Below are 24768 nucleotides of genomic sequence, written 5' to 3' on the forward strand. Positions count from 1 at the left end.
TGATGTCATGGGAGATGCAGTAGAAAAAGGGCAAGGCAAAAAAATATCAGTATCAACACAGTTCCTTTGTTGTCAGTCAGGCATTCTAAAAAAATATGTGTCCATAAAAATAATCCAAAAATCAAAAATAGTCGCACTGCAAATGAATGTTCTGCTGGAAAAAAGGAACTGGAGCCACTGGTCCACCACCTAGTCCAAATCCGACTGATCCATGGCTTTACCAATAGTCTAGTTGTAGTGGACCACCTGGTCAAATGAGGGAGGGAGAGGGGTAGTTCCAATTTGGAACAAATGTGTCCCAGGCAGTGTGTGGTAAGTGTAGCTGTAGCAAAGACAATGGACAAAGGATAGATGTACCCAAGTTAATGGGACACAAATGTATATTGGCAATGCAAGGGGATGAACCTTCTCCAGCTCAAAAACCACCCACCCACACTCTAACCAGGCGGGACAAGCGACCAATGATTTAATAGTGGAAGATGGCAGATCAATGTCATGAAGATGGACCTGTTGCCCAATTTGGACTGGCTGCCGGGGCTTTGCTGATATTAAAAGTGGCATGTGGTGGTCAACGGATTGGTGACGGAAGCAGATAGAGAGTGGTGACATCAGGTATGGTGGAGGAGCAAGGAAGACAAGTAGGAGGAGGATGGAGGTGATGAAGAAGTGGACTAGAATAGGGAGCCAGAAACTACTGTCAGGTGAGAATAAAGAGGACAGTAAAGGGCCCATGGTGGGGCTAAGTAAAGGAAAAAGGGTAGGGGGAGACCACAAAAGTGAGGGCGCAATATGTAGTTAGTGGTGACGCAAAAAATTGCCAAAACGCGGAAAGTACTGAATGGAAAGCAAAGGTGAGCACGACTTGATTGCCTAATAGAGGTGGTGCTGATCAGCCACAAGTTCAAAAAAGGCAATATTAATCACTATTCCATGTGGCACTGTGCCTGTGTGGTGCAAAGGCAAGTCTTTTGAATATTTGCTTCATTATTGACACCTGTCCATGCTACCAATTGACACCAGCGGCCAGTCCATCTTCATAATGACAATCTTCTACTTCTACCTATACTATCAAATCATTGGTCGCTCATCTCGCCTGGTTGAAACGTGGGTGGGTAATTTTGAATTGCAAAAGGTTCATCCCCTTGTATTGCCTATGTACATCGCTGTCCCATTCACTTGGGTACATTTATCTTTCGTCCATCGTCTTTACTACAGCTACACCTACCACACGCTACCTAGGACTCACTTGTTCCAAATTGGAACTACTCCTCTCCCTCCCTCGTTTGATCAGGTGGTCCACTACAACCAGACCATTGGTAAAGCCATGGAACTGTCAGATTTGGACTAGGTGGTGGACCAGTGGCTCCAGTTTTTTTGTTTCAGCAGAACATTCATTTGCAGTGCAACTATTTTTGATTTTTGGATTATTTTTATGGACACATATCTTTTAAAATGCCTGACTGACAACAAAGGAACTGTGTTGATACTGATATTATTTTTACCTTGCTTTTTTTACTGCATTTTCCCATGACATCATGGTTTTCTTGCTCTTTCTCTGCTATTGGACTTTATTTTATGGCTGTACAAACCTGTGACATTACCTACACAGCATTTGTTGTTCTATCCCTTTCTTTTCCTTATTTTGACAATCTTATCCTGTACTACCTAGGCAGAATTTGTCCACTACTTACTGCTACTTGTGATTCAGTGTGATCATAACACTTTCCACTGCTACTACTGTTAACTGCTGTCATTGTCACTCACCTCTACAGAAGTCACTGTCATCCTTTTCAGTTGGAGTCCTTCTGAGCATCACAGTCTGTGCGTCAGGAGCCAGCTATCACTGGGAATCTTGTTTTGATGGCCAATTTTATCCTTGATGATACTTCTGTCTTTCTTTAAAAACCCTCATAGCAATGATTGCCCACCTCAGAGCTTCACCCACAAAGTCTGAGGTGAGGATCTTACACCTTCTTTTGTTTTTAGTAATGTATTTACTTTGTACCTAGTATTTTGGTCTACATTAGGTACGCAAATACATCCTTAGAGCTTTGCCCACAAAGTCTGAGTATTTTGGTTTACATTAGATCTCTTTGATATAGTACTTCCAACTCAGGAGGCGCCTGTCATCTCCTATGCCGACAAGATATAGATTGAGCTCAATTCATGTGGCCAAAAAGGGCATTATAGTGATAAAATTATTTGTCTAACAAGGCTAACAGGCTTTAACCTTGACTATTCCAACAGTTGTGATCAAACAATTTTATCTGTTATGGCAGTACTACTCTACTTACCATATATATATCTGCCCATGTCTTTGACATATTGATTAGCTCAATCTATCTGCCTTGAGGGTGATGTGAATCAGCCAATGATCTCAAAGCTTGTGTAGAAGCTTAGGTTAATTTGAAGAAGGCACAAAGAAGTACTGATGGGTTAAGTAAGCAGGAAATGAGGCAAATATTCTTGACATGCCTCAAAAATACCTCAGGGGATTCTCCTGGTATTTTTTCCAGCCCACCTTTGATTCTCCTTGGAACGATCAATTTTTTGCTGCGAAGTAGATGAGGAAGAGGCATCATGTGGTGCCATCGGTAATTGGACTGATGTGCCGGAGCAATTTCTAGTTTCATTTATTGTAAGGCAGACCTGGTACCGTAGGCTACCAGGAACAGCCTATGGTACCAGGAATCGTTCCAAGTAACACGCAGAAAAATATATATGATTTGGCTGTCAGCGTTGTGCGTGATCAACCTACAGTCGAAATGGTACAGTACTGCAAAGCTACAAACCGAATGCTTACAAATAAAGAACGATCTCAATCTTCTTCCGACGAGCTGCTGTCATACAAAACCACATATTCTGCGGGAGTGGCAGACTCCGGAGTAGGCACTTCTACATATAAGGGACTGTCCTGCCATACGCTCAAGTCGCCATGGTCAGATGGTGAATTGCTTATCAACGAGAATGAGGAACCATCGTCAGAAAGGGCTTCGTTTGTGGCTGGTTTTGATGTCGCAAGAGATGCCAATTCAACTGAAAAAGCCTTACGATGAGATAAATGATCAATCACTGCAGATGACGCATATGCAGGCATGATGATAGAAGACGAGGCCAGCGAGTCTTCACTAGCTTCTTCAACGTTGTTGTGTTCGACAACGGTGACGCTTTAAAAATGTGCAATACAGTCAACAGCGAGGTATGGGAAAGACAAAAGTCGACGTACTCAACCCAGATACTACCACCAAAAAGATTGCCTTGACCATCGCTCAGTCGCCAGTAGCTGACATATCTACCTGCGACTTCAGGTGCCTATAATTTGTTTGAAAGTGAGTGTCTATAGGATAAGACCAGGAAATAAAAAAGACCTTCAACTCGCCAGTCCAAACATCAATTTCTTCTCCGGGATCCACCTTCCCAACCTTAGCTAACTGCTCGGAGTCATGCGCAAAAGATTCGCCAGCCAGAAATTGGATTTCAGTCGTCTCAGGCCACGCATTATCACCATTGTTCAGTAACCGCCATGACTTCACGAATTCCGCACCAGGAGGAAAAATTTGCCCATCGGGAACAGTAGTATCGGCAAGAAAAGCTGAATTGAGCCGGGGATATGTTGAAGGAATTTGCGGCGTCATCTTCTGGTTACTTTGAGCTTCTTCTTCGACATTCACTGGGGCCGCATACGTAGAAGCCGCCAGACAGGTTGATATAGAAGGAGAGCGAGGAGCAGACGTAACCACCGATGGGCTCATTTGCACCATTTGCACGTCAGGCTCAAAGAGAGAAGGCGCCACAAGGTCCCCCACAGACCCAGAACCATGAGGACGAGTAAAACCAGTTCCAAGTGACAGCTCGACGAGGCTCTCTTGGGCCTTACTGGACGAAGAGTGCGACCGTGTCAGATGCTTTATTCCTCGGGAAAATCCGGGCCATGACTCGTGAAATGTATCATAACTTGAGTCGGGCAAATGCGCAGGAAGATTACTTTCCTCTGCGGGCGGTGATTGAGAAGGCATTAAAACCGAATGAGCAACCTGGTCTTCGCTAGAATGCGCAGAGCACGACGACGGACGAACAAGTGGGCTTTTGAAGGCAGGATAAGGTGGCTCTTCCTCCTCTTTACCAACAGACATTTCACATCCGTTGCGCGAGATAATTTGAGACGTCAATACAGCCAAGGGTGTGTGAATGCGGGACTCAAATACTTCAACCGGTTTCCCTGTATCCGATACTTGTGCTGTATGTGCATAATGCTGAAGACCATCGGGCCCCGGAGATAATGACGCTACAATATCTCTTGTATCGACCTTCGGAGTACCAAAAGATGCCGAGGAAGAGCGTGAACGATCGCAATGAGAAGAGTTTCGTGTCGGTAAATCTGAAAATGCCATCTCTCCACCATATTGTTCTATGAGACTCTTCTGCCCGAACCTGTACACGGTGGGGATCACAGTATCAACCGTCTTCATCTTCAACAATGGGTGAATCGCGGGGTGAACAGGAATTGGTAATGCTTCGCAGCTCGCGCAAAGGTCAAAGTCTGGGCAATTAGTGTGCATACACTGCAGGGCATCAATCTGTTAGCTTCGTGATACAAAAAGGTATGCTTATTTTACCTTGTATCGAACTCCACAGATGCGCTGTTTACAAGCTACATTTTTTTTTCCATTAGAGGGTTCTGATATTCAGAAACACACAACTTACCGTTACAAGTTGCATAATGCTTGGTTGAACTAACAGACAATGCGTTGCGCATCTGTATGAACCATGTTCACTTTCTAGGGATTAAAGAACGTAAAAATGAGATTAGATACCATTAGATTTTCCGGTTTTTCGACTTTGACGAAGCCATGATTTGGATGTTGCTCATGTGTTATTCTTCGTAAAACTGTTTTAAGCCAGGTCGATTCATTATAATACTCGAAAGCTAAATAATCCCTAATTGTAACAAGTGTCGAAATCTGTAAAGAAAAGATATTAGTAACTGCAACAATATTGACATCCGCCTGTCATAAAATTTTACCAGGGCAATTAAGACATTTCTGGAGGCAGCAGTTAAGAATAATAGTGTATGATGCTCGTTACTGATGACTTACGTAGCGATCACCTTCAATGGGTGAATCGCATAAATTGCACGTTGCATTATGTAGTATATGCCCAGCACCAATATCTCGCTCATTTTCTCTGCGCAAAGATGAATGTGGTTCCGCGTTATTAACACTTCCGTCATTCGGAGGACCCCTAAAACCCGGTAAGTAGTTGTTTCTTGAATATGCTATTGACTGTACCGGTTGAAAACAGTATGCACAAAGACCCGACCTGGCGTCGCTATGTCGAAAAACTCGTGGAATGGATTGTGTCGCCCAGCAGTTCCTGATCCCATACAAACGCCACAAAGGTCATAATCTGCAAGAAATATAGATGATGATTAGAAAACAATTAACAAGAACAGGATGAGCGTACCTTCGCAATCCAAGCATTTATGTCTGATTCCTACAATGATCTCGTTACAGTTATCACACATTACACCTCTATGAATAGAAGGCGGGACATCTGTAACTCTAGAATCGCCTCCTGCATTCACGTCAGAAGGAATATTGGGAGGGGCATTAGGTAAAGTTGCACGAGATGAGGCATGCCGCTCTACAACATGACTTGGACCGAAACTAGATGTATGCGTCGGTCCAGATTTATCAATACAGGTTACACACTGTAACGTTATAGCATGAGTACAAGCAATGCAAAACGAGGATGAGTGCTGACCACAGAATGCCAAGGACACTTTATGCACCCGTACCACGGCCCATTGAACTGTGCTCTGCACACGAAACACCATTTAGGTGGTTCAGGCGAAGCAGGACCCTGTTCCTCATGCACAGGGGAAGCCATCGACCTGTCCTCATTCTCCGATAAATTGGATTCCACTTTAGTCTCAATCTCCCCGCCTTTATTGATGTGCTCCGAGCCGGCGTCATGTGCAGAGCCAAATAAATTAGATAATAATTGATCCAAATCTTCCTTGAATGATGATAAGAGGGCCTGGATTTCAGCTTTGCCTTGCGATGCGGAACAATCATGGGAAGCTGGAGACTGCATCTTGGTATTGCAGTAAATTGACCCATTTTGTTGAGACGAGGCATGTGAACTTATGGTGACGGATTTATCAACAAATGGGAGAGGTGGAGAGGGAAATTGAATGCTTTGACGAGGGGAAGGAAATATAATGGGAGGCGGAGGTACATGGGAAGGAGATAAGGCAGACGAAATGTAATGATACGGGCCATTCGGACTAGGGGTCTTGTTGGAGACGGCAGTGGCTGGAGTACCAGAAAAGTAAAATTCAGAGACTGGCTTAACGCTGTGTTCCACCGGACCGGATGTAACGCTTGAGGCCTTATCAGGAGTCTCGGCATAAACGGTGAAGCGCAGCAAAGCGTTGGACCAGGAGAGATGCAGCATAGGGGCAACACAAGTATTATATTCATCAGCCGAGTGAACCTCCCTTCCAATCAAGAGGCGAGAGGGCTGGGAAGCGTCAGGGGAAAATATAAGCTTTGAAAAGTAATAAGGATGGTGGATGGGAAAGACTCTACAGAGCTAATGACGAACATGAGTTGCGGGGTGATAAGAAATAGGGTGGCAATACACACCTGCTGGTGGAGGTCGTCATAGGAAGGAAAGCGAGTGCTGGCTGAATAAGAGAACTTGCGGGTTTCGTTTCGGTAGGTGGCCTTGACGGTAAACATGGTTGAAGGCAGAATGTGGGAGCGCAGCACCGTTCACCTACCCAAGGACGTTGACGCTTACGTAAGAACATCAAGGGTGGAAACCGGGCCTTACTATCACCGAGCCAGTGCCAACTGTTTAAATATCTGACATCCTTGCTGTTTTGTTGGAGTAATATATACCAAAAACATGTCGAGAGAACCAAAACATAACTAGCAAAGATTCAGTGCGGCAATTCGGACGTCAGGAGGATTGTATAGAATTAAAGCACAAATTTTCGCCACCTCTATATGACCCAGGCTGAGCGATAGAAGCGCAAAGTACTCACTGAGCACGAAGAAAACTAAGTTATTCGAAGGTGGGATATACATATATAATACAAGTGATGAAACGACGAAGATACTGCTGTTGCGAGCTGGCTGAAATCGTAGGTCACCAAAAACCAGGGGGGGAGGTTACAGACTGTCATCTCACCACCGGATTACTCGTCCGCTTGCCTGCCACGGTTCTCGAGTTGCGTAGCATATTTCTCCAAACCTTTCTTGAGAGGCTCGCATACTTCTTTGGCCAGTCGAATTTCCAATTTGAACCTCTGCAAAATTATCAATTGACCAATCCATGATTGCATAGGAGAAACGAATATTCACAAGGTTCCCAAGGGCATTCATTCCACCCTGGAGATGTTTTTGGAACTGTACAGCTTGGCTACGAACCTATATTACTCATCTTAGCTGACGATGGTTAGCGTTAAACAGGTGGACACACCGAAGACCAAATTTCGGCGAACAAAATCAGCTTGTCACAAATTAATGCGATGTCTGGCTTCAAGCCATCGAAATCGGTCTTGAGATGAGCTAGTGCTGCCTGTTTTCGATTGACGTCGATGAGTTCATTCTGTTTACGTTGAAGTATTGACGCCTTCTCTAATGCGGCAAAAGCATGGTTACAAGGCGATGGTAAATACTTATAAGCGCACTTACCATCACGCTCTGATTGGAAGGCAGCAAGGGCGGAGCCGGCAACAACCATTCCAATAACCTAAAGAATCGCGAAAAAGAACTTTCAATAACAGAATCAGATCTGAAACATGCACGTACATTAAGCAGCCGAGCGCAAATTGCGTGTGCTATACTGGCAGCCTCTACCTATAAGAAAAATATCAGTCAACAGTTCGCGAAAGAGAAAATCGGATGAGATTTGACCTTGCCGTCCAAACTATACATGTTCACAATTAGCGCCAACAACGATGAAGCAGAAGTAGACATACGCTTCAATTTCTCCCTGGAGTTTTGAAATTTCGTCTTTCAATTTCTTTGCCTGAACTGCCAGCTCTACCCCCTTGTCTTTGATCCATTGGTCAAGTCTACTGGCAAAGGCCTGAACATCACGTTTGAGGTCGAGGAAATTTTGCGCCATTTGAGAGGAACCATTATCTTTTTCGTCCTGTCGTGGAAATCTTAAGGAAGCCATCGAAGGGCTTCAGCACTTCATTGTTTTCCTCCCTTACTGTGAATCGAAACCGTTGCTAATATCCTGTTCCGTTTTGATTTCTTTCAAAATACCAAGAAATTCGCCAAAGCCTGTGCGAAACGATAAGTGGCAACCTCAGCAACTTTTGAACAATGGAAAACGCACTTCTGAGTAGCGCGATGTGTTTGGACGCCACGTCGCGCGATTCCGACAGATACTTCACCCATTTCTGGTCATTGACTATGTCAGAATGTACATAATACCAGACAAAGACTGGATCTCACCGCCTTATAATCTTTCCATTCATTAAGATAGGTAGAAAGATCGTGGAAGTTGTTGCCATATTTCTTAACCATGTCTTGGAAGCCCCGAGTGATATTGTCAAAGGCCGCGTCGACTTGGTTGGCTCAGATACCGACTTTTTCGACATTGTCTGCGTACTTGTTACCATCTTTCAGGTTGTTGAGAGCAGCGTTTGCATATCGGATTCTTTCATCGTCGCTGGGTCCACCCGCTGCTTTCCAACTGTCAAGGATCTTCTGGGAGTCTACAAGGCTGAGGGTTGCGACTGCGGCCATGCCGAATAGAAGTGATTATTGCAAGTGAGAACACTGCAGAAAACAAATGCCAAGGCACGGCTTTTATACAGAGAGGACTCTTTGATCCAACTATTGATGACGATCGTCTATGGGTAATCGCGAGAATCCGCCCGGTTAATTTTGGTATAAGATCCATGCTACTCTGATACCTAGCGGGTAGATTGGAATCATTACGGCATAGCTTAAAGGCGTGTGGAATGGAACTCGTCCAAATTGGACGAGATCTGGGGTATACCGGTTAGCAAAAAGGTACAAGAACAACTAAATATACGCGAAGACGTACTTGTTGGAGAAAATTGACAAGTTGCTTGACATCGGACAGACAAACTGAGTGACACTTTCTCTTTCCAGAAGAGTTCGCACGCGCAATCTGATATGTCCATCTAACTTGAGGTACTTTGGAGCAGACCTTATATATTGATGTCGACTGTCATATCAATAATTTGGTTGGCCAAAAAGGACACTACGTTGAAATTACGACATTTCATGGAACATCATTAGCCCGCCTACTTGAAAATCCAGCCCTCCAGTCTGGCCTTAAACTCTGCCAGACCCTCCATTAGAGGTTTACATACAGCCCTCGCAACCTTAACTTCGTTTTTGAACCTCTGTAACACATTAGTATCGGACCATCCCTTCAAAGCAGCACAACCCACCATATTTGTGCTTGCTTTCATCCCACCTTTGAGATGTTCACGGAACTGGACAGCCTGGCTTCGAACCTTTGAAACAAGTGGTTTTACCAACTCACGATCGTTGACTTCAGGTATTAGACTCACGGAAGACCATATTTCGGCGAATACAACCAGCCTTTCGAGCATCAGACTGATGTTTGGTTCCTCATGCTGATGACCCCTGAGCTGAGATTGAAGATGGGGCGCTTCCAGCGTATTCAGGGTTGCGAGCATGAGCTGCACATCTCTGAAGCTTTCTGCTTCCTCTGGTGTATATCACGTAACCTGAGCACAGGTGCATTTTGAAGAACGACGGATATTTTACTCACTATCACGTTGTGTGTTGAGCGAGGCAGCGACTCTAGAAGCTCTAGTACCCGATCCAAGGCCCTACAAATAGAAAGGAATGCGTTGAATGCCATCGACATTGAGAGATGCGTGCTCACTTCCAGGAGGCCCCCACCGATGATTGCAATTGTTCTTAGCGCGGATTTAATCTGTTATATCAAGTGGTCGGCTAAAACTTTCAGCATTAGAAATCGAGCAACAATGAACCTGGTCTTCCAGGCTATCAAAACTTCAGTGAACGCTAGACATCACAAAGCGGGTTAGGACGCACAGCGCAATTGATTTAAGCAACTGGGTCGCCAAGTCTGACGCCTGGTGAGTAAATTTGCCTATGAAGTCCGCAATATCACGTTTAAGTGTCAGAAATTCTTGGGACATTTGAACAGAGTTATCATTCTTTTCAAGTTCGTCCTATCAAGAGAATGTAAATGCCATTGGGAAACATGAAGACGGCCCACGAACAATGAATGACTCTAATGCTTGGATAGCCGCAATACGATCTTGCTCGGTCCGAATATTTTCCACCCTCGCAAGGTAAACCGTATCAAAGCCTAAGCAAGGCAATTGTCAGAGTACCGATTTTTAGGAGCCATGAATGAACTAAATACGTCTAAGAATATGGACATTTTCAGCTGCCACTTTGCACGAGTGACGCAGACACATCCTCCAACGCTTCATAAACGCTGTCAGGCCTATACGTACAATAAAGCAGGGATAGATTCACCTGCTGGAAATCTACCCATTGTTGATAGGAAACAGAAGCTGAGGGGAACAAAGAGGTCATAATCATGATCCTTGGTTGCAGCTCCCTAAGAGTCTTGTCGATGCTCATGGCCGAGTTAGCTATTTGGCTGATATTTTTTTGAAATTTATTGGTTTGGTCGGACTTGCTCAGCTGAGCGAGAACTGTAATTGCGAATTCGTTTTTTTCTTCTTCAGTGGGGCCATCCTTTTCCCAACGTCCAAGGACCTTCAAACATTGCTCGGGGCTTAAGACTGCCACTCCTGCCATGTTAAATAGAAGCGAGCAAGGGAAGCTAGAGACTTTCTACCAAAGCCAAGTACCATATCGCGCCTTATATATATGCATACTCAGGAGTACTCACGACGGGGTCTCGCCTATGACCGATTATCCCTGGCCAGGTAAGAACATCCGAAGTCCTGCTCTCGTCACCCTATTATAGCGACGTCGCCTGACTTGAACAATGAATCGATGAAGAACGATGAAGAACGTATGAAGTGGGAGATGCCGAGTTTGATTCTGAATAAAGAACCGAATTAGAGATCTGAATATGAATACCTTGTGGATTCTCGAGCCCTGAAGGAAGGATTCGGCTTTCCGCTTGTTCATACGACGAACCGCATCCAATATCTCCTTGTCCGGAAGAAAGTACTCGTTCTGGTTTGAGGTTCCATGATGAAGAACCTCGTGATAGGCTAGCAGCACCACCAATGACCTGCCGCCGTGGACAGCGGAAGATATTTGTCGCGTCACGTTCATTACACTCCGGTCACATGTCACATCCACTTTACGCGGCCACCTCATCATTGATCATGATCTTGTTGTAGCAATACCATAGTTGTCCGTATCCTACACGGCACCGTCCTATCAGGTATAATCTGGAAACTCATCAAAGACTCGGTCAGTGATGTACAATATAACCGGATCTAACTTGAACCAGAGCCTGTTCCACCGTACTACTGTTTCCAGCATATTATTTTCAGCAGATGCCAACAACATGGACGGCAACCACCTGCCTTTCGTTCTCGTCGTCGTTCTCGTATTTATGGATTTATATTTATATGCTGCGCTAACAATTCTCATCACGAAATTCATCTGGAAGTATGTGAAACATGTGAACGAGGTACATTATTGATACATGGCTCCAAATCCTTCTGTTCATTTATAGACAACGAGATCAAACTACTCGAGCCTCGTTGCGTAATTATTCAAGGCCTGTCGGATGTGCGCAGCCCCAAGCTTCACCGGAGCGATCTCTTTCTTGAGGCCCTGAAACATTTCAATCAGTTAACTTGTCATGAAACTGAAGATAACGTATGTATTTCACCTCAACGGTCTTACTAAAGTTACTAGCCTTGGCACTTTGGAGAACGTCGATGATATGTTTGCTTTCTACACACACCTAGAGAGGCTGCTTCAATGCCGGCAAGAGGAAGAGAACGAAGCCACCTACGAGCGCCTCGATTTCGTTAAAGGCGTTCTTCACACCCGGAGTGGTATCTAGCTGGTATTTCGTTGAGGGATGCGTTTCCTGGAACGAAGAATTTTTTCAGGAATCGCAAAGAAAAAGCTAGGAAAATACGAACACCCAACAAGTTGTTGAACTCTGCGATAACTTCCTTTACATCACCCTCACTCCCGATCATGTCTATCAATGAGAGGAAGACTTCGATAAATCCTGCAGGAAAAACGTGTCAAATTGGAAGCTCGAACATTAGCAAAGTATCTATCTCACGTTGGTACCAAGCTGAAATAGAAGAAGCGGCATCGCGGGTTTGCTGCAAAGTACTGACCCAGCGCTTGGTTTCATTGTTTAGGACTCGCCAAGTTATTAGATGTAAAGAAACATACAGTGATAAAGTGCTCTGTGCTGGCTTGAAGCTCGGAAACAATTTGGAAATCGGCGCTATATTTGCTGACGAATTCTGCAGCATCCCGTTTGGCACGACCGACACCACTGTCAATGGTGTTCGCTTCGTCAGAAAGGCCCCTGATCTTGGTGACGAACGGCTGTGGATTTGCTATCGGAGAGATGTAAGACATTTTTGCTTTCGATAAGAGACGAGTAAGAGCGGGAGCAAGAGATACTGAGAATATTCCACCGATTCTAATTTTTATAGTGCATCGTGGCTGAACCTAAGCTTCTACTAATCCGAATTTTGCACAGACTGGCTCGAGTTTCAACTCACAGATCTATCCTGCACGTGGACCCCAAAACCGCACTCATTACACGACTTGTAAGTTAAATGTCGGATACTATCATATTACGCGTGCGAACTCTTCTGGAAAAAGAAAGTGCCACTCAGTGCGTCTGCCCGATGTCATGCAACTTGTCAACGTTTGAACCACAAGTACGTCTTCGCATTTTTATAGTCATAATATCATCTTTCTGACGTGTCTGCTCCAGACATGGTCCAAATTTGGGCAAATTCCATTCTACACTTCTTTTAGGCTAGGTCGTGATGATTCTATGCCGAACTTGCACACCAGGTCATGAGAGCAGATCTTGTACCACAACTTAGGTTTTTACGTTCGGCGGATTTTCTGCGATTATCCATGGATTATCGCCATCTTTCATTGGACTAAGAGTCCCATATATAACAGCCGTGCTTTGGCGTCTGGTTTTTGCAGTGTTCTCACTTGTATTATCACTTGTATTTGACATGGCCGCAGTTGCAACCCCCAGCCTTGTAGACTCCCAGAAGGTTCTTGACAGCTGGAAAGCGGCGGATGGACCCACCGAAGGAGAAAAAATTGGCTATTTAAACAAGGCCCTCAACAACCTGGATGACGCTAACAAATATGCAGACAATGTCAAAGAGGTCGGTGTTTGGGCCAATCAAATCGACGCGGCCTTTGACAATGTCACTCGGGGCTTCGAAGGCATGGTTACGAAATATGGCAAGGACTTCCCCGATCTTTCTACCTATCTCGATGAATGGAAAGGTTACAAGGCTGTGAGATCCAGTTTTTGTGCGGAATGCACGTTCTGACATAGTCAACGATCAGGATTGGGTGAAACATTTGTCGACCTCGCGCGACGTGGCGTCCAAACACGTCGCGCTCCTCAAACGTGCGTTTTCCATGGTCTTACGGAGTACGTCACTAATCGTTTCGTACAGGCTTTGACGAGGTTTTCCTTAACATGGTGGAAAGTATTGCGACGGTGCAGGATCGTAAGGACGTCATCGCAGAGCTCCAGGAATTCATTGTTTGTTTTCCTCTCTCACTGACTCGACATCGTTGCTGATGTTTCCCAATAGGACGAAAAACATGACGATTCCCTTGAGATGTCGCAAAATTTCCTCAACCTCAAACGTGATATCCAGGCCTTTGTCAGTAGATTTGAAGAATGGATCAAAGACAAGGAGATAGAGTTGGCAGCTCAGGCAAAGAAATTGAAAGACGAAATTACAACTCTCCAGGGAGAAATTGAAGTGTATGTCTACTTCTGCTTCATCGCTGTTCGTGCTAATCGTGAACATGTGTAGTTTGGACAAAAAGGTTAAATTTCATACGATTTCTACTTTTGCGAACTGTTGGCTGATCTTATTCATATAGATCAAAGATGCCACTACGGCGCTTGCAGCCTGCGCTGGGCTGCTTAATGTGCGTACATGCGTCTAATCTGACCCTGTTCATGGAATTTATCTTTCGTGATTCTTTAGGTCGTTGGGATGATTGTTGCTGGCTCAGTCCTTGCTGCCTTTCAAGCAGAGCGCCAGGGTGAGTGGGCTTATAAATATTTGCCGTCACCTTATAACCATACTTTTGCCGCGTTAGGGAAGGTGACGAAACTTATAGGTAAACAGAATGATCTCATCGACGTCAATCGAAAACAGGCGGCGCTAGCTCATCTCAAGACCGATTTCGATGGCTTGAAGCCAGACATCGCATTAATTTGTGACAAGCTGGTCTTGTTCGCCGAAATTTGGTCTTCAGTGGGTCCACTAAACACTAGTACTGATCACTGTCGGCTAACATGTATAATGTAGGTTCGTAGTCAAGCTGTACAGTTCCAAGAGCATCTCAAAGGTGGATCAAGTGCAGGTTCGAACATGGTAAGTTTTCGCTTCTCTCATGCAATCATCGATCGATCGATTGATATCTTTCCAGAGGTTCAAGTTGGAAGTTCGACTTGCGAGAAAAGTATGCCAGCCTCTCATGGCGGGTCTGGAGAGATATGCAACGGAACTCGAGAACCGTGAAAAAGCAAAGGAGTAATTCATCGGATAAATGGCAGGCTCTAGCCTCTCCTGGATTTTGGTGATGTATGTTTCAGCTCGCGATAGAAACATGTCTCCTATTTCAACATTTCAACGCTTGTATTATATGTGATTATCTGAACAACGAAATTTTCCTCATGCCTAATGCAAAATATGCTCTGTACTATCACTCAAGGTTGTGCCTTGATTCTTTACAATCCCTAACTGTAGCATTACATAATATTTGCCAGTTCTACTTAAATTTTGTAGGTCTCGACACGCTCGGCTGGTTGTATCATACTGTCCACATTTCTAGTACAGTACTAGTAGCCTGTGTAGTAATTTTTGGACGTGCCGCATCGCAATTTGGCAGAGCCAACGCAGAGTCTCAGATCTCAACCTTTTTTTTTTCAACCACCACTCGGACTGTGAGTGTCCTGGACACTCATATTCAATGCACCTTCTGGCGTTGCGTGTGAAATATTGGCAAGCGATCTCTCAAGTGTTCATCGTACGGGAGCAAACGAAGAATGATGCACCGAAGATCTGTCACTGCAACCTGAATTGGACATCACGATGCTGCACATATCACTAGCATGAGTAAGGTCTCCAAACGGACACTCTAAAGCCAGGAGAGGTGAGTAATATCATCATCTTATTTTACAGTCTTCTAACGAACTCCCCTTTTTATGTAGCTTCCATCATAGATGGTGGACAAATGGTGGCCCTATTCAATGTCCTGAATTCGTTCTCTGAGAGTTACATGTATGTGGAGTCACATCACGAAAAAGGAAAACCACTCAGTACTCAGGGCCCGTGACACCGGTGATTTAATGATATCTACGCCTACTTAATTATACGTTTCTCATTGTCTCTCAATCAAGGGATCACTGACTCCCTACCTTTTCTGGGCTGCCCCAGAATAATATCTACGTCATCGGCGCCCCAGGGACGTATGTTCTCAACTTCTATTTGGAAGTTCTGACCGTGATACGTTGGTGCGCACCTAGATATTGAAGTTCAAGCCGCTCAAGATAGAGCGAAGGTTTAAATTCTGTCTGATAACCTCCATCATCGACACTAGAAGTTCTATCGAAATACTACACGACTGACAATTCGATTATGGTGGTTCGAAATCTCCACATTGTGCATGTCAAAACTGTCAAGGCGGTGATCCAGCATTCCACGCCCCAATCCTGTGACATGTTTTCATTCGGCGTTGGCCTCCACAACGATCTTTCTGTCAGTTGACACGGTTTTCTTGTTACAGAACCTTGTTGGGCGAGGTGATGTCCCGTATCAGGCGTGATTGGCTCAGGCACGATAGTCTGTGGAAAAGTGGGAAGTAAGTTCAACAAGCAGCACTGGCAACTTCCAAAATTCATCGCGAAATTCAGAATATTATCAACTGGTCATAGGATAGACCGATTTCCAAGCCGCCAGCTCGTGGCAGGTCACAAGTCTAAAGCTTGGAGTTGCTTTCAACTGCGTATCCTCACTGTGTCATGTGTAAAGTTCTGTGTCTATTCTGACAGTCTAAGTTCAACAGTGAGTGGAAACATTTCGCTTGTGCGCCTTCTTTTGCTGTCCACTGGCACCACAAATAAACCTTGAGCCTCGATGGAGCGCACGCTGCACTTTCACAGATCAAATCTCCCACTCAGACCATTGCCGACCCACGAGCTGGCTCGATGATCTACCTCCTTGCGCAACAATACAAGGTCGGCGATATCACAAAAGCCTTGACTTTCGGAGAGGGCACAAAAATAAAACAATTCGCTTCGGTGTCTGTCTTGGGAGCCGAATATCTCAAGAAGGTTTCAGGGAAGAATGAGGAACCCATGTTCTTATTCCTTAAATCATGAATATGCACGTCATAGGGGTCATTGACATACTTCCATGTCGGCTATTCAGAAGATGAACTTCTATCGATAACGCATGATCGATGGTATCACGTACTCACTCATGCACTCCACCTGCCCCTTGATCCTTTCTGTTTTAGACCTTGTGCTCGTAGACGTTCTATTCAATTAAATCGGCTGCTACTGGGAACATGGAGAGCGAAGTTGGCAAATGCCTAATGAATCCGAGCCATTGTCGAGATTGGAAGGACTTCAAGGCGCAATACGGTCGATTGACATGGACTCTTTAAACTGTCGACCTGGTTCACTTGGAAATCCGATTTGATACACTGAAAGTGCCAGGGGGCCTGAAATTCATCCGTTTTTATCCTGTGGTACACCAGCACTGGTTTGTTTTCTAGCACATAAAGAGGCTCAGAAAACTCAGCATGTCCGTCATACAGTTTTATCTCCCTTTTCCCCTCAAGACCTTTTTTTGCATTCAATATGACCACCAACCCTCCGCCGTCATACGAGGTCGCTGTCGCAGAGGCCAAGCGCATGCTGGCTAAACCTCTTACATCGGATGAAAAGGTTGAATTTGCCAAGGAAGCCATCAAGGTATTGGAGGACGACAATAATGTCAAGCAGTTCGAAGCGGACATTGAGAATATCGGTACTTCAGCTATTCAGACGGATCAAGCTTTCGACCGTGTGAGTCGTGGCTTCAAAGACATGGTCGACAAGCACGGAAAGGATTTCCCAGAGGTCGCCGGCTACAAAGCTGAGTGGGACAGCTATAACAAGGTAAACTCGGCCAACTATTTATCCGTTCACTGGTTAATTTGGCATGCATGTTCATGGTCGTTATCTAGCGCTGGGTTAAGTACCTCTGGGACTCGCGCGATGTGGCTTCCGAGATGAGTGCAACCCTTTCACGTATGGCCTATTGTATCCGCCAGTCCTGTCTGTTGACAACCATGGCTTGTAGGATATGATGAGGTGTTTCTTCAGTTAATCAGTGAAATCAAGACCGATGAAGACCGTAAAGAGTGCATCAAGGAGCTTGCTAGCTTTGGTGTATGTTTACGACAATGGTTGCTTGATACGCTTCATTTACTGTTCTCCATATAGTCAGAAAAACATCAGACCTCGGCACAGATGGCAGGCAACTTTAGGAATCTTGAAGCGGACGTCAGGGGCTTTGGCGAGAGGTTTGCAACGTATCTGGAACAGAAGAAGGTGGAATTAGAGCAACTAGCAACAACGCTAAAGACGGATATCGACGCACTCCAAGAACAGATTAAAAAGTGCGTCTCCTTGCCTCATTCGACGCTATCCGTGTCATCAACTAACGCACTATGGTAGCTGGAATGAAAAGGCATTTTTTCCGCTTTTATCAAAGATTTATTGTCGCCTTACAGAATTATTTTCCGCTCATCTAGATTGCTGCTGGTCTTATGGCTATGGGTGCCGGCTTGGCTCTTTCGGTATGGGTTGCAGTTTTTGATATCGTTTGTGATGGATTAACCGATTTTTTTTTTGACTTCATAGTTCTGGACATTGATTATCACTGGTTCAGCTATTGCTTACTTCATTGCTCAACGCATCAGTGAGTGCTACAGTCACGCTGATGATGTCAATGGATGTCTGAAGGGCTTCGTTCGTACTATTTAGAAGCCGAAAAGGCACTTAATGCCAAGAAGACTGAGCTGGCAGAAGTGAACCGCAAGCAGAGAGCCCTGGCAGAACTCAAGACCAGATTTGACGGTCTAAAGCCAGATATCGCCCTTATCTGCGAAAAGCTCATTATATTCGGTAACATTTGGCAATCCGTAAGTCACATTTCATTTGTTGACTTGAAAGCCATTCTTTGCTGATCTGATGATTGTCAAATTTTAGGTAAGCACTCAATGTGCAGAGTTCGGCAGTCATCTCGAGAAAGGCATGGACGCCCTTAATGACGAGGTAAGAATCGACATGAAGCCAAACTTTGATCGAATGAATGAGTTAATGGCGTCGAATTAGGAATTCCGGTTGCAAGTCACACTCGCGAGGAAGACGTGCACTCCTCTTCGGAATGGCCTTAGGAAGTACGCGACGACTCTTGAACATTCTCCTCTTCCCAAGTCCTAAGCAAACCACTCGTCATTGCAAAGGGAATGAGACAAGAAATCTGTTTTTTTTTGCTTTCTTTCAAAAATATATTTCAACTTGTACTACTACGTCGATTAACGGACACTGAATAATTATGAATGTTATGATTGTTCCAAGTTAGCTCTGTGGGTCAGACGATTCCCAAGGTTTGAAAGTTATTTGCCTCTGCCATAGCAATCTTTTTTCTCGTCGATTAAGCAAGCTCGGGTTAAAAGTTTCAATATGGTTCACAGGACGTTTCCTTAGAAGGTTATCAGGAATGATGGTTTGAAGCGAAGTGCGATTGGTAATCAGTAGTCTTGTTTTTAGGGCGTGATCGACTTGGACGATTTCATAGACTGCTGCTACGTAAATACTACTAGAGCGATGATGGAGGCGTATGTGGATGTCTCGCATATGGATGATGTTAGCAATGTAGGGGGGATGTGGAAAGAATAACAGATGTCAGATACTGGTACGGATATGACGCTCCGTTTGCACTTTTATTCAAAGTGCGACAGCGAGAAATTTTCGGTGCGAAATATGGTGGACTGCGCGAAAAACAGATGAAAATTCGCGCGAGATGGGGAGCTGCGCGAACAAGAGATGAAGACCCACGTGAAATGACGCCCATAATAAAACTAAGTGAAACTCAGCCGCTGCCCAAGAGGCTATAGAAATGACTTTATTATTTACCTAAGTGAAACTACAATAGATGTTAGTTTAAGGTGATCTCTAATAAATGTAATGTAACATACCTCAGCTGACAAAACCGGATAAACCCGGTCTCTGCCAAAGCAGCCATTTGTAACGAGGCTGAACTCCACTCCGAATCGATCCGACTCACCTGGCGCTAGGCATCAGACCACGCTCTTTTGAACATGCGGACACTTCCTTTCACTCTTTCTGCCGACGTTCCTTATGGACTACTGCTCCTCCTGTGTTTGCACTTATTAGCTTGCTGATCCCTGTCGTTACCGTAGACGTATAAATACCAGATGTAATCGATATGGAGGAGCAGCTTAAATCAACTAGACTTACACCAGTTATAGGACAAAAGCTCGACGTGGGATGTTAGCGTCACGCGAACGTCACATATTTTTAACTCTCAACAGTCTAAACTACCAACAAGAAAAACCACCTTATTCCGACAGGAATACCGCCTCTCCTCGAATCCGGACTTGATCAACCTGTGATGACTGGACCGGCACCCATGACTGCTCCCATAACCTCCTCTCCTACTCCTCACTATAACCTTCGCACTAGGAGCAAGGCTTCAGGACAACTGAGACGCGCCAGCAGTGAGTCGTCACTTTCCAACTTACCTGATAGTCCCCCAGGCCTGTCCCCTCGCCTGAGCCCTGGTGGCCAGGCTGGCTCTGCTCCTCGACGACCTTCCCGTTCCTATAGCGATGTGGTAAGGACAGGAGATCCTTTGCCCGACCTAAAAACTCGGCGCAGAGAGGCTGAAGTAAATAGCTTAAAATTACGCACCGGAACGAGAACTGGGGCTCCCAGGACTCAGACCGAGGTTCCGCCTGTAGCGCGACCCAGTGGGGTTACTACACTAGATACCCAACAAGATACACTGGTTCAGCAAGCTGAGAAGCTTCTGAGTGATGACCAGTTGAAAACAATCCTGAAAAGACGTGAGATTGAGCGAGCTGCGAGACAAAGCGAAACCGCTACTAACCTCGAGTCCCAAGAAGGGACCAAGGGAAAGGGCACCGACCCCGCAAACTGGGGAGGCCTTGATATTGAGGAAACCGAGCTTGAGCCTGAAGCTCAAAGGGAGGCCCTGCGCGCCTGGAACAAAGCCCATGAATGGGCCAGTCTGAGTCACCAGGAAGTACCTGGTCCGTCTGGAACGAAGAGAAATCAGGTGCAGGAAACCAGTGACCAAGAGGACACTCATCAAGAAGAAGAGTCTCGGACTCGAACCTCTCGTCGACGATCAAAGATCCGTTACCGAAAGGAACGCCAAAAACAGAGGCGGCACGATAAACGGGAGATATACCCCAGTAGTGGAGGGGACCCCCGAGTAATGGGATATCGAGACCCGATAGTGGGGCTCATGGAAAGGGCCTTGAAGCCAATGGAGGACCCTCGACGACCTGGGAGTATTTACCACACCTTCGCTCCCGCCAACCAGGTGGGATCGACAAGCTACATTGGGCGCGCCCTTGGCCAGATGACCAGTCAACGTCAGCCCGACCCTCCCTCAGACTCGAGCGACAGCTCGTCGAGTGACTCAGATAGTGACCAGAGCAGCCTCTCGAGTGAAACCAGCTCAGTGTCATCCTTGGGACAGAGTCGCGGACGAGGCCATCGTGGCCGAAAGCGAAAAAACTGTAAGAGTAAAAGGAAACGTAGCCCTCGGAGGCCGATTCTCAAACCCACTGAGCCACAAGTCTATGACGGCCGGCCTGACTCTCAGGAGTTCCATCAGTTCATGGTTGCATCTTCAACTTACCTGAAGGAGGGACGAGTCCCACGGAAAGGGCGAGTTTATCGACTGTCGTCATTTCTAAGGGGAACTGCGTATGACTTCTTCCTCTATAAAGTATCGCCTGATCCTTCCAGTTGGGACCTGAAGGATTTCTTCATCGGGTTGTTCAATCATTGTTTCCCTGTAGATTACAGAATGAAGCAACGTGATAAACTAAAACGATGCTTTCAGGACCATAAATCTGTACGAGAATATTTATATGAGCTTACTGAACTTTGGAACATTATCGGCGATGTTGACGAGAGACAGAGAGTGATTCGGTTCTGGACTGGACTGAACACAGAGCTGCAACAAGGACTATGGCTTAAGGAGCTTAACCCCGAGATTTCGCGGTTCGAGGAAGTGCAATCCGCCGCTGAAGTGCTAGAACTCGCACGATCCGCTGGGCTGAGAGGCCGATCCTCTCAGATGAAAGTGCAGTCGTCTCATGATAACAGGAACCCTACGGCCTACTCCAAGCATGAAGTTAGTAATAAACGAGCTAATCAAGGAGACACCAGACGACCTCCCTTAGACAAAGCCAGGGGGCCGGCCTTTGGAGGAAACAGGACACACCCGCAGACCAAGAGTCGTCCTCTGGAAGCGAGGAGGGAGGCCCGAGAGAAGAAGGCGCCTGTCTTGAGTACTGAGGAACGAGAAAAACACGTGGCCGAAGGACGGTGTTTTATCTGTCATGAGCTAGGACATTTTAGTAGAAACTGTCCTCATCGTAATGCTGTCTCGTCCCAGAGGAAAGACAGACCTCCCGGCATCCCCAACTTTGCTATGGGAATAGACTGAGTGGAGGTAGTTGACATTGAACAACTACAGGCACTAGCGTCAGCTACAGAAACAACTCATGATGTGACCTTACATTCGATGGTGCTAGTTCTGCTGGAGACATATGTCCCCAGTAGTCCCAGAAAGAAACACCGGTCCATGTCCATGGGGGATCCTCTTGCTGAAGTGGCCACCAAGTTACTAGTGGAGGGGACTCCCTTCCCGGGAGATGACCTCGCAAATCAAGACACCTACGACCTGGGACGATTCTCAGTTTATCGAGTGTCTAAGCATGAGCATGCTATTGTGGATCATCTTCGATGGCTTGATGACGACGTGATGGTTCCCTCGTCCTACTTGATGGACACCAAGTTCTGCCTGGCGGACTGGTATTCGGACCAGAAGGGACCTATTGGGGGATACCAACTCCATGAGTGCGAAGAATTCCATACATCAGTACCTATGGGTGATGCAATCGGAGACCGAGTCGAAGAAATCCTTGACATGGGAAGGCCCTATGAACGAGATGTGATACTGGACCGAGAACCCCGGGAAAGCCGGTTTGTCTGTATACCCTACCTGGATGTCTTGGCAGGACAACAATGTTACCAGCTGATAGATAGGGATCTCCAGTTCAATCTTGATGTCCCTGCTTCATTCTTTTGTAATGCTCGCCTCAACCTAATTCATTGGTACAATCGGCAATTGGAAAAGGCCTATGAGGAAAGGGATGAGCGCCTGTTAAGCCCCGAGATCGAAGACTGGGAAGCGAATCATCTTAGAAGTATATTTGAGCCTGACCAAGGTGCCTCCGAAGGGGCCCTGCAGGAAGCTGTTGAAGAAAGACTGACCTCGGTGCCTGAAGCCCAGTTTGAGGACCGGAATGGTCGGCTATGCCTCATAGAGTTGAACGGACAACAAATCGCTCCTGGAAAATACCCAGCGCTGGAACGAAATGCATCAGTAACAAAGGACCTCAAACGTGTCCTACCACGGCCTATAGTGGTTATGGTACGAGTCAACGGGCACCCAGCTAGGGCCTTGATTGACACCGGATCTCTGGCTGACTTCATGTCGTCCACGCTGGCAGACCAGATTGGGGTCCCCCTCATTAAGTTAGCTCGGCCGCTGCCGATTCAACTGGCTGTACAGGGCTCGAGATCCAAAGTAACCTTTGGAACTAAGGTCAAGTTTGAGTATCAAAAAATCAGTTCTGACCGGTACTTTGATATAATAAACTTACAGAATTATGACTTGATCTTGGGAACACCATTCCTGTATCAACATCAAGTCATGGTGGGGTTCAACTCCTCAAAGATTGTGATTGGAAGCGACCAGCCAACACCGGTGCGTGGCAATGAGTGTTCCCAGCTGGAGGTGAGAGCTGCCGACGTTCTCAAAGTGGAGCTGGAAAGGGTTAGACAGGAGCTACGGGAACATGCCCGCCCTCTTTGTGCTAAAGCCAGCGAGACTGGTTTACCCCCACTGAGGGACATCAATCATACTATACCGCTTATTGATGAGAACAAGATCTATTCCTGGAGACCGTCTCGATGTCCTGAAGCTCTACGTCCTCAATGGACAGAGAAGAGAGAAGCCTACTTGTCTTCGGGACGATGGAAGGTAACCAGTGCAGGCAACACTGTGCCTATGCTCCTCATCTCAAAACCCGGCACTGGGAAGCTTCAAACAGTAATAGATCTCCGAGAAAGGAACAAAAATACCCACAAATTGTCCTCACCCCTTCCTAGCATGGATGGGATCTTGAGGAGAGTAGCCCAGAAAAAGTACAGGTCGCTTTTGGATGGCCAGGATGCCTACAAACAGATTCGAATTATTCCGGAGCACGTGAACCGATCTACAGTTACCACCCCTGACGGTAATATGGTGAGCGAGGTCATCCAGATCGGGGACTGTAATGCTCCAGCAACTTATCAAGCATTGATGAATCACCTCTTTGGGGCATACATAGGTAGGTTTATGGATGTCTACCTGGACGACATTGTCGTCTACTCCGACACTGTGGATGAGCACCGTCAACATATCCATATAATCCTGTCAATACTTGATGAACAGAGACTATACCTGAGTGAGCACAAACTGCACTTTTTGTGCAGTGAACTCAAGATCCTTGGACGTGTGGTTGATGATTCTGGAATTCGTATGGATCCGGACAAAGTCTCCTCGGTCCTGAACTGGAAAGTCCCTACTAATCGGGATTTGCTGCGTGGGTTCCTGGGATCAGTGGGATACTTAGCTGACGACATATACAAGGTTTGTATCCCCATGGGAGTCTTGTCCGCCATTTCAGGAGACTCTGTGCCGTTCCGTTGGACTTTCACGGAACAAAGGGCATTTGAAACTATTAAACGATATGTGTCAGCGTGTGAGAAGCACTGTCGCAAACCGCTGAATTATGACCCTGGGGCGCCCACCATCTGGATGATGACGGATGGCTGCCTGAAGGGCATTTCGGGGGTAGTCGCCCAGGGTGCCGACTGGCGTTCAGCCAGTGTGGCGGCCTTCTACTCCGCGAAGCTTACCTCTACGCAGCAGAACTACCCTGTTCACGAAGTCGAGTTACTCGCCGGGGTCGAGACAATGCTGCGCTACAGAGATATTCTCCAAGGGACTAAGTTTATCTGGTTAACCGACCACAAAGGACTGATCCACTTACTCGGTCAGAAAAACCTCTCGGGGCGTCAGGCCCGATGGATGGAGAAGTTGGGGGAATTCGACTTTGACGTGCGATATGTGCC

The 24768-nt window shown here is 46.0% G+C and overlaps 8 protein-coding genes across 8 annotated transcripts; 4 read left to right on the forward strand and 4 right to left on the reverse strand.

The window, feature by feature from the left end:
- Positions 1–2818: 2818 nt before the first annotated feature.
- Positions 2819–6746, reverse strand: SERLADRAFT_442372 (uncharacterized protein; the record flags this gene model as incomplete). The annotated part of the gene is made up of 11 exons (XM_007322919.1): positions 2819–3167; positions 3227–3312; positions 3369–4562; positions 4617–4651; positions 4705–4756; positions 4815–4961; positions 5097–5241; positions 5289–5406; positions 5464–5710; positions 5764–6597; positions 6651–6746. The coding sequence occupies 11 exons, from the start codon at positions 6744–6746 to the stop codon at positions 2819–2821; spliced, it is 3303 nt and encodes a 1100-aa protein (XP_007322981.1).
- Positions 6747–6820: 74 nt separating this feature from the next.
- SERLADRAFT_477625 (uncharacterized protein) lies at positions 6821–8809 on the reverse strand (the record flags this gene model as incomplete). The annotated part of the gene is made up of 10 exons (XM_007322920.1): positions 6821–7145; positions 7201–7318; positions 7374–7439; positions 7492–7649; positions 7707–7764; positions 7824–7871; positions 7929–7941; positions 7994–8306; positions 8362–8425; positions 8481–8809. The coding sequence occupies 7 exons, from the start codon at positions 8194–8196 to the stop codon at positions 7208–7210; spliced, it is 657 nt and encodes a 218-aa protein (XP_007322982.1).
- Positions 8810–9214: 405 nt separating this feature from the next.
- Positions 9215–10816, reverse strand: SERLADRAFT_477626 (uncharacterized protein; the record flags this gene model as incomplete). Its single annotated transcript, XM_007322921.1, has 10 exons — positions 9215–9403; positions 9452–9517; positions 9575–9735; positions 9799–9859; positions 9916–9966; positions 10025–10037; positions 10089–10228; positions 10280–10366; positions 10424–10489; positions 10542–10816. The coding sequence occupies 10 exons, from the start codon at positions 10647–10649 to the stop codon at positions 9302–9304; spliced, it is 855 nt and encodes a 284-aa protein (XP_007322983.1).
- A 785-nt stretch (positions 10817–11601) lies between these two features.
- Positions 11602–12710, reverse strand: SERLADRAFT_477627 (uncharacterized protein; the record flags this gene model as incomplete). Its single annotated transcript, XM_007322922.1, has 6 exons — positions 11602–11828; positions 11887–11961; positions 12013–12090; positions 12146–12237; positions 12295–12358; positions 12411–12710. 6 exons carry the CDS (start codon positions 12600–12602, stop codon positions 11742–11744), a joined length of 588 nt encoding a protein of 195 aa, XP_007322984.1.
- A 481-nt stretch (positions 12711–13191) lies between these two features.
- Positions 13192–14952, forward strand: SERLADRAFT_477629 (uncharacterized protein; the record flags this gene model as incomplete). Its single annotated transcript, XM_007322923.1, has 11 exons — positions 13192–13381; positions 13443–13516; positions 13569–13632; positions 13682–13770; positions 13823–13998; positions 14051–14063; positions 14121–14168; positions 14228–14285; positions 14343–14500; positions 14555–14620; positions 14676–14952. The coding sequence occupies 10 exons, from the start codon at positions 13445–13447 to the stop codon at positions 14781–14783; spliced, it is 852 nt and encodes a 283-aa protein (XP_007322985.1).
- Positions 14953–16771: 1819 nt separating this feature from the next.
- On the forward strand, positions 16772–18874 carry SERLADRAFT_417993 (uncharacterized protein; the record flags this gene model as incomplete). The annotated part of the gene is made up of 11 exons (XM_007322924.1): positions 16772–17018; positions 17074–17412; positions 17481–17544; positions 17597–17685; positions 17740–17915; positions 17974–17986; positions 18051–18095; positions 18160–18217; positions 18283–18440; positions 18508–18573; positions 18634–18874. 10 exons carry the CDS (start codon positions 17113–17115, stop codon positions 18739–18741), a joined length of 1077 nt encoding a protein of 358 aa, XP_007322986.1.
- Positions 18875–19954: 1080 nt separating this feature from the next.
- On the forward strand, positions 19955–22030 carry SERLADRAFT_442377 (uncharacterized protein; the record flags this gene model as incomplete). Its single annotated transcript, XM_007322925.1, has 1 exon — positions 19955–22030. One exon carries the CDS (start codon positions 19955–19957, stop codon positions 22028–22030), a length of 2076 nt encoding a protein of 691 aa, XP_007322987.1.
- A 138-nt stretch (positions 22031–22168) lies between these two features.
- Positions 22169–23193, forward strand: SERLADRAFT_373662 (uncharacterized protein; the record flags this gene model as incomplete). The annotated part of the gene is made up of 2 exons (XM_007322926.1): positions 22169–22577; positions 23162–23193. 2 exons carry the CDS (start codon positions 22169–22171, stop codon positions 23191–23193), a joined length of 441 nt encoding a protein of 146 aa, XP_007322988.1.
- Between the last annotated feature and the right edge of the window lie 1575 nt (positions 23194–24768).

Source organism: Serpula lacrymans (assembly GCF_000218685.1).
Source record: "Serpula lacrymans var. lacrymans S7.9 unplaced genomic scaffold SERLAscaffold_14, whole genome shotgun sequence".
Classification (NCBI taxonomy): domain Eukaryota; kingdom Fungi; phylum Basidiomycota; class Agaricomycetes; order Boletales; family Serpulaceae; genus Serpula; species Serpula lacrymans.